The 9,357-nt window shown below is 42.4% G+C and overlaps 1 protein-coding gene across 1 annotated transcript; it reads left to right on the top strand.

Annotated features, from left to right (window-relative positions):
* Positions 1-927: 927 nt before the first annotated feature.
* LOC131891171 (uncharacterized) lies at positions 928-6,011 on the top strand. Its single transcript, XM_059240697.1, has 6 exons — positions 928-3,062; positions 3,130-3,696; positions 3,879-4,578; positions 4,642-4,813; positions 4,990-5,174; positions 5,246-6,011. Exons 1-6 carry the CDS (start codon positions 2,768-2,770, stop codon positions 6,009-6,011), a joined length of 2,685 nt encoding a protein of 894 aa, XP_059096680.1. The 5' UTR covers positions 928-2,767.
* Positions 6,012-9,357: the final 3,346 nt, after the last annotated feature.

Genomic DNA, 9,357 nt, shown 5'->3' with positions numbered 1-9,357 from the left:
CCATCATCTTGTCTCAAGCACTGAAGTTGGGTGGTTCTTCTTCCACTAATGAGATCTTGTGGAGGACAACACATTTGGAGGACGGATCTTAAGGCTCTTGGCCTGGTAGAAAAAAATTAAGGCAAAACAAAAAACCTCCATCACGATTTTATATCGTTATGATTTTAAGGAAAATGTTCTACATCTTTCCCCCCAAAATATTGACAAATCGAGCTTTTTTGATTATCAGATAGCCCGATTCTCGTTTTGTTAGGTTTGGAATCTGGATTTACCAAGTAGAAATGACCCTATTTGTACATATCCATCTTTTACCCGCCACTGGTTAATAAACTATATTCTGGCTTGTAGTACACAACATACAGAAAATAGATAATTAGCCACTAATTGGGACTTTGACAGAGTCTAGAACAATCCAAAAAAAAAAAGTCCCAAGCCAAAGAATGATCCAAAATGCCATTGTTGCACCGAGCGCATAAATTATATTTCGTTGACAAGCTGAGTACAAAAAATGTCATTTAATGTAGTTAGATTCGGTTTCTTTAGAGCCGTAGCACCTCCTTTACGTGGAAAAATGGTCACGAAAACGTGACTTCGTGTCCATAGGTTATGCTGAAGGAAGAAATTGGGCGGAAGTCTGATATTAGTTGAAGGCAAACTTTCAATATACTGGCAAAGCAAATGATCCATTGCAGTTGAAAGACATTGTTTAAAATCGTGGTTTCAAAATGCAGGAATTTGACCATATTGCCACAAAGCTCCATCCAATCGTGCTTTGTCGTGATTTAAGCTTGCATGCAGATCATTCAGATAGATCAGCAGGGAGACTCGATAGAGGGCGCTGTCACCAAGCCCACTTTTGCGTAACAAAAAACAAAACAAACAAGAAGACTCTTGTGCTTACGTACCTCCATGTACCTGGTACATTCATAATCATGTGAAAAGATGTGTTTAGTTGATAAAAGTGCTGCATACAAGCAATGACAAATCGCCCAAAAGACAAAAGTACTCACTTCGTTATTGGCTCAAGGAACAAAAATTGACGATTTCAAAACATAGCAAGGATCCCATGATGACCTTGTGAGAAATCCAGCTAAACATTGCTTTCGTTTTTTAACTCCTTATGTTAAGTTAATCAACCGTCTTCTTGCACTGAAGGGTGCAAAACTGACGAAGTGCGTATATGTATTATTACACTTCCCCATACTTAATCATAACCAGAACACATAATTTGTCTCAACTCAGTCAGTCTCTTTGATCATCCATTTTTTCGATGCATCTTTTTCTTCCAAGTTGTATTCTTCATTTGCTCAGACAAGCTTAAAAATGAATTGGTGCCCTTTTGTTATGAGATTGCAAATGCATCGTCGAGTCAGAGTCAGTTTTATATAAATGCTGACTCAGGTATAGTGCATCTTGTTTGTCTTTTGTGTTGAAGGGCGATTTTCGGATTTTGCTACATTTTCCCATGTTCTGACGGGATATTTTTGGACCCTCCAATGCCTCCAAGATGAAGGCTCCAAAAACATTGTTTGCCCCAACACTTGGCCATCGTCTTGAGTCTGCTTTGGCACACCCCTTTCTACTCTGAGGGCCAAAAACAAACGGCCCATTACATAGCACTCAAACGTCGATTTCCTGTTTGGGGAGGTGCTTTCCTTTATAGTTCCTCATTTCCTCTGGTTTTTCCCTGCTTCCATAGAGTTCCAGTTCCTCGTCAGAATATTTCCCGCCAGCTGAGTTCAGTACACTTCCTTGCTGCGCGAGCAAGGCCGACGACCTTCGTTGCCGTCTGGGCAAGGCCACTGGGCCTTTAAGACGGGAGGAAGAATGTGAGCGTCTTCTCCGCAGGATAAGGTCGGACTTTTTTCTAACCATTATCCGGATGATCCCTCCCTGTGCGATTACGTGGACAATACTCTCAGGCCTGCACTCTAGCACTGCTTGATGGCTCTAATGAGGCGCGCAAGAATTTTGCAGACTAACGTTATCTCAAGGCCGAGGTTGTTGATTTAAAGAGCAATTGGCGAGAACACCGAGGACATCTTCATCGGGGGCATTTCTCAGAATCAAGGATTTAACCAACTAGCACATTCTTCCTTTGATTTCCAGCTCGAGAATTCAATGAATCTCCTTCCCAAGCTGAGAAACGAGCTACCAATGTGGGTTGGGTTCGAGCTTGGAACTCCATAGGAGAAGGAAGAAGTGAGTGGGTGAGGGAAGGAGGAGGAGGAGGTGGAGGATAGAGGCCAATTTTCCTCCGTTCATGTCAAGCCGACCTCGTTGGATGGCAACAGCAGACCACACCACTCCTTGCACATCCACAAGCTCGCACAACGGACTGCAAACCGAGGCTGCGAGAGGGAGAGAAAGAGAGAAAGAGAGAACGAAAGAAAGAAAGAAAGAGTGGGAGAGAACGAGGAATGGGAACTGGAAGTGGAACCAGGGTTTGGGACACGCACACTCCTCTCCTTCTCGCTCTCTCTTCCCTCTTCCCTCTTCTTTTCTGTCTCACTTTCTTCTCTTGTACTGTCTGTGACTTATTCCACACATATACATACGTACACCCATTGCGGGGCCTCTTGTTGTGGCGGATCAGTGGTGGAGATCATCAAATATTTTCTCGGTGCTAGTTCCTTGGAATTGGGAAGGTCATCTTTTCGGTGACCGAGGAGAAACCGTTCCTCCCACAATAAAATTCATGAACTCATACTGCCAAGGGAGACAGGTGTCTTGGGTTTGAGTTTCGACCACTGTGATAGACGTCAACATGAAACGCAATCGGATGGAGGTGACCCGAGTGAATGTGGCTGAGGCTCATCATCCCAAAGATGAGGCTGGATCTCCGGCCTCCTTGGGCAATGCCATCACTCCCAAGTTAAATTTGAGTGCAGTTCGAAACGAATTGGAGTTCTTGGAAACGATTGATGAGGCAGGGCACATCTATTACGACCCGGGATACATTCAAAACGCCATCAGGCGCTATGAAACCTTCTGGATTCCATTCATCAAAGAGCATTCCGGAGATACCGTGGCCAAAGACTTGAATGTGGCCCCACCTTTGGGTAAGTGGTTGAAACGAGTCTTGGAAAGATGTTATCATATCCAGACACCTATGCTTTTCTTTCTCAGATGTCCATTGGGTTTGGCATTGCCACATGCTTTGTCCAACCAAGTACAAAACTGACCTTGAGAGAACGCAACTAGGGCGGTTCATTCATCATCAACCCTTGGACTCGATCACCTTACAGACACTAAGAAACCACACCCAAAAATTGTGGGAGCGACAGTTTCCAAAGGAACCCTTCGACTTCCTCTCGGTCGATCCTTTGAAGGTGCCAGAGGGGGTGCCCTTCGAAACCAACTTCAGCTACGATATCCTAGCAGCTGCCCTCAGACAAAGATCTTTCTTCTATCAAGTATCATTGCCTCATTACCGTCTCAAGAGCTTCATAGGAAAGAACTTCATGCGCTATCAAATGTACCTCAAACTCAAGCAGAGAAACCCAAACACGTTCCTTGTCCCATGTTATGACATCGACATCATTTGGCACACGCACCAAGTGATACCGGCCGATTATCAAAACGACACCATTACCATCCTCGGCTCCATTTTACCCCACGATGACTCGGTTAACGATCGTAGTCCTGGATCCAAACTCAACAATGCAGATACGGAAACCAGAACTCTCTGGAGAGGTAAGTTCTCAAACTGCTGAGCTTGGCAAGAAGAGCGACGCTCAATTATTCATCGACCACGGGGACGGTCATTAATGATGTGGTCACCCGGGATATCGTAAGATCTTTTCACTCAAAACGCACTTTGTTCAGAGAACAACATGGTTTGCTGACTGGACCTTTTTCCCTTTTGGATCTTTCAGATAATTTCGGTATGGACTTTGCCCAGCCAGGAGCGATGTATCGAGGACCGACAGCCAAAGGACGATTACTGTCTTTGACCCAAGAGTTCCAGAGGTCTCTACATACAGGCACAATGGATGTCATAATTTTCCATTCTTTCGAATTCGAGGCCGAGAAAGATCTGAAAGCCTCGGAAAAGTACGAGTACATTCTTCGAGTATTCACGCTGAAAAGTGATCTGGGAGGAAAGTGCGAACGTCGGAGGAAATATGCCATGAAATTGAAAGGAGAGCGGACAGAGTCCAATGTGATCAAATTTGTTAATCCAGCGGAGTGTCTTACCATCCCCGAAGGCTGTGACGGGGAAATCGAGTTCGAGGTCGAGCGCCGCTCCAAGACGCAAAAACCCTCCATCTTCTCTTGCTTGGGATTCTCCACCCAAGACAAGTCCATTGGGGAATCCAGAAAGACGCTAATATGTAAGGACTTGAAAGTGGGAGACAATCCGGTGAAAAAATCGCTTTACCCAGGTGGGATCCTCACTGGGTTTGTGGTCCGAAAAAGCGACACGCACCAAGATATGATGAAGAAGCTCTACATCGCCGAGGGCAGCTACTACGATTGTGTGATCCCCGAGAATATCGAGAACATGTGGGGACCAATTCCATTAGAAAGATTACCAGAGGGTGTCGACAATCACTGCAAAGCTGTCACACACGGGTAAGAGCACTTAAGCCGTCCATAGCCCATGAAAGGGAATCTCTGAAGTGTAATTTTCCGCAGGATTTACGATCCCAATGGCCTGAAAATGTTTTCGGTCTATTTGATTCATTCCTTGCCGCTGGAGATGTCTGCCATTCAAGTATTCGTCGGCGATAAAATGGCCACGGTGGCCCATCTGGTGGGTCCAGATACCCTCGGGACCGACGAAACCAGATTAGGACTTGCGGAAGATGTACGTATACTTAACATGTACATATTACATAGTCACATGCAAGTTCTTCTATGTAAGCTTGTCGAGTCTTTGCTGATCAGGTATTAATCCGCTTAGGATAAAAAAGTAGCCCTCAACAAGAAAACACATCTGCTACTCGATGTTTGATCTCATGTGACTTCTGGACTATTTTCCAGCTGAGGAATAAGCCCTACCGAGCAATGCTGATCAAAGACAACGATGGGGATTGGGGTATTTGCACTGCCGCTTGGCTTGGAATGAAGGCTGGAACTCCGGGAATTCCTGCCTCCAGAGGACGAAGAGGCGTCCCAGGGGTTCCAGGGAAGCCTGGATATTTCAAGATGTACTTCTTTAACCTGAGGTTGGTCAACCGTCAAATATCCAGTCCTCTAGGGTCCTGTCTACGAAGACATCTTGAATTTCTCGTTCCAGAACTAAAGAGCACAAAAGCATCGTGTTTCCGGAGAATTTCACCGCGGTTTCAGGACACAAATACAGATTCACCCTTCCAAACCTCTTCGTGGACCTCGAGAAAGGGTCCATGGTTATCACACCGCCCAATCACATTACCAGTACCAGCGCCGTCCCCAATGGACATCATGGGAAAGCTGCGGCCAAAGAGCCCGCCACTCCCAAGCCGTATGAAATGGCTCAACAAGTCACTTTGGCGTTCGCCACATCACTCCTCTATCTCATGGTCCAACCTCACCCTGCCAATTTCGAAGACGAAGACTCCAAAAAGATCATCATGACTGCCAACGATGGAGTCAGAATCCGCCCCATGTTCCTCGAGTGCGCTCAACTGGCATTTCTCACCTACTGCGGTTGGAAATTTCGAAATGAAATCCCCACCAACAGCACTTTGAAGAACGTCTGTGGCCAAGGGGCGGCTGCCGGCTGCATGGCCGATATTAGTATTGTGGGCGGGGCCTTGATCATGGCCGATGCTTCTATGGGAGGCCAAGTTGGTTGTGACGTGGGCGGTTGTGGAGGCTGTGGGGGTTGCGGGAGTGGTGGCCTAGGCGCTGCAGGTGGTAACGGGTTCTTTGATGGCGGTGGATATGCTGGCATGGAAGGTGGAGGCTGGTCGGAATGGGCCGGAGGCGGGGGAGGATCTTTTGGTGATGGCGATGGAGGTGATGGAGGAGGAGATGGGGGTGGAGGTGGATGCGGAGGTTGTGGAGGCTGTGGAGGCTGATTGGTGTATCTCTGCACAGCAACCAATTATAAATTGGTGTATGTTTTGGAAATCCTTTGCAAAGCAGTAGATAATAACGGAAATGGACATCATTGGAAATCTTCAGATCGGAATTTTGTGAGCCAACTCCTTTTAGAGACAGTATTAGTTCCTTTCCAAATTGATATTTTGAGAAGCAATCTAAAATGCCTTGTGATCGACTCAAAAAAGGACCGGTCTGCTTGGCTTCGAAGCATTGGATTTGACTTGAAAACCTGAAAAAACATCAGGACTCTGAGGAAAATAATAAAGTAGAATTTTCTGTGATTTCGTTGGGTTTTACATCCATACGGTGCTACTTGCGGCAATTACTTAGATATAGTAGATACTAAACTGATGAAACAATAATCATGATATTAGTAATAGTAACCACATGTATTATTCTACCCTAACATGTACGTGTCAACAGATTCCTGTTCAATTTGTGTCTTGCTATGAGAGATTTGCAATTTTATAAACCCGTTTACGTAGACTCGAAATGTGGCTTGATGCTTCAAACTCAGAAAATAGGAAAACTTGGATTATAACCAATTAGTAAGGTTCAGTTATGCCCTTAAATGTGGATGGTTGTCCCCTATTGTGTCCCATGAACATTTTCTCACCATGCCATTATTGACTGAAAATAGATGATCCCGTAGTATTTGTAGAACTATGTACATTACAACGACGGATGTTCTATTGGAGAGAGACTTGTACGAAATATAAATATTGAGCTTGCTGTTCTTTTCTTGCCTTTTTGGGATCGATCTGTCTTTTCCAGCACTTGGCAGAAGAAAGTTTCAATCTTGTGTTCAACAGAGTGCAAAACCAAACCTGAATCACGCAAATTGTCGATTGTACTCCCAGGTTTGTTCGCTAACAAACCCAGTCCAAAAAGGTTGTGTCTGGCATTGCTTTGAGCATTTCAGAGATGGTTTTCAACATAATAAGGCTAAAATCGCGTCTGAAAGGTTACACGAGCTTGTTCTTCATATCATGATCATGGATGGCATTTGAAGTTGTATTTCTCATAAAGTTCTCCAATCATAAAGGAAACATCATTGCAAGACTGAACCCTGAATTAAAATATTGCTCAATGTCAATGATCTTTGGATAAAGAATGGTACAAAACGATGTGCTCTCTCAAATGCCTCCTCATGTTGCACCATTTTGCCTCTTCAGGGCAAACTAATCGTTTTCCACTTGTCGGCCATGAATAATAAACGAATGTTTAGCCCTCCTCTCAAAACCGCACTTTCCGAGTGTGCATTTTATGGAATTGTCCACCTCCAATAAAGACTAACAATGTCACTAGGAGGTAGGCCTGTTTAGTAGTAGTAGTAGTAGAAGTAGTAGTAGTAGTCGTACAGTTAGTTGTTTGTCGACATTCCCCTAGAATATGGCTAACAAACATGGGAGGATCGAGAAAGGCCTCTTAATGAGAGCACAAAGGACGACCAACATAGTGTACCACATAACTTTGGCACACGAAAAAAAAAGCCTCAAAGTGTACTTTATGTAGGTACAAAATTGCAAAACATTGAGTTAGAAAATTGCGCTTGTTTTCTTTATTGTAAGAAATGACATTAGTAACACTAACTTTTAGATAGCATTCCAGATTAAGCCTACATTCAAGGACTAGCTCGGTCTGCACAACTCAAATTCGATGGTAGACCAAATATCAAAAAAAGATTGAAAGATAATTAATAAACGAATAATAGCCTTTCATTTTAATAGTACTGGGGATTACATTCCCTTTAGCGGTTAGAAAAGCCCGTGAAAAACCAACCAAACCAAAAACGATAACCCAATATACGTCATTTTTGTAATGCTAACTATTCTGAAAAAAAAAGATTTTACTCCCTGAAATATGCAGCAAACTGAATTGTTCCACTCTAAAAGGAGAACTATTGTTTTCAGCGAATTCATATTTGCATTATATGTATATTTTTACAATGTTTGTCAAAACCAAGTTGATGGCAAATATATCTGATGAGTGTTGTGCAATGAATCGGATTTTTAATCACATCTTGGCACTATTCAAGCCCGCAAAATATTGAACAAAAACTTTGACTTTCTTGTTTTCAAAGAAATCTAGCTCAGATTGAAAACTTACATATCTGAAAACGTGTGTACAATTATTGTTTTTTTCAAAAACCTTTCTTATGGATATTATGACGGCACACTTAGTTAGTTCTTGAGTAAAAATTGGCGCATGATCTCTTTAATCACTACTGAGTTGTAGAGAAATCAGGGTCTAAGGAAACCAATCTCAAAATGGCATGTAGCATCATCGCCTAAAACACACCAAATAAAGTTGAAACATTTGCTAAGATAAAGCTTATTCGCTCAAAGCATGCACTTGAATTCTGAAGCGAATGGATACAACAGACAGTCCTGTATCTGCTTTCAGGATTTTCCCGAAGATTTTGTCAAAATTGAAAAAAAGAATCTTTGCGACATCATTACCTTAATGAAACCTTCATTGCTTTTCCAGCTAAGTAAGTGATTTTTGTTGTTAATTCCAAAATGAATTTTTTGAACTTTACATATTAAGAGAGCGTTCAGTTATGACTAGAGAAGAGAAGTTGCTAACTTGGCTGACTGTTTTTTTTATTTGGGAAAAATACGAAAAAGGAGGCTTAAGACGAAAATGTTTTGAAATGTGAAAAAAAATGTTGAAAGACGAGAAAAGTACAAAAGCAGAAAGTTGTTACAATTACAAAATGGTAGTTTTTAGCCCCCTTGCTGCGGTTTTTTTCAATTACAAATTGCCTGAAATACATTTGGATTTACTATATACATTCAGCTGCTTCTTTTTATGTACAAGAAATTAGCATTTCTTTCTAGCAGTGCTTGACAAGAAGACAGTTTTTTTGTTAATACGAATGGTGTTGCATACAATTGATTCTCTTCTGGTGCCATGTGCTACTGCTTACGGCGCTTTGGTTCACTAAATGATTTTGGCTTTTGGTTGGATTGAACTCATCATGGCTGGTCTGGCTTGCTCAAGTGCAGCTACCATTTTGGTAACTTTCCTAAACAGTAAATGAGAGTTGATTTAGATTTAATAGAAAATGCTGCACGGAGGTAAAAAAACTTCTCCAAAGGAAAAAAATAAAGCAGATCTAGAACCACTTGACCAAATGGCTCAAAATGCTCTAAACTGTGATAGCAAGTCAAAAAAGAGTTGAAAAATGTCGTAGAAGTGGAAAAGTTGCAAAAATAACTAAGAAAGGTTGCAAAATTGAAAATTTGCCCCCAAATGGGTTTCTTTTTCAAATCAAAAAAGCCATAAAAATATTTTTTTTAAAGTTTTTCATGTTTT

The sequence above is a fragment of the Tigriopus californicus genome, chromosome 11 (assembly GCF_007210705.1).
Source record: "Tigriopus californicus strain San Diego chromosome 11, Tcal_SD_v2.1, whole genome shotgun sequence".
NCBI classification, from domain to species: domain Eukaryota; kingdom Metazoa; phylum Arthropoda; class Copepoda; order Harpacticoida; family Harpacticidae; genus Tigriopus; species Tigriopus californicus.
The sequence above is the reverse complement of the archived record's forward strand: the minus strand, read 5'-3'. Positions and strand labels throughout refer to the sequence as shown.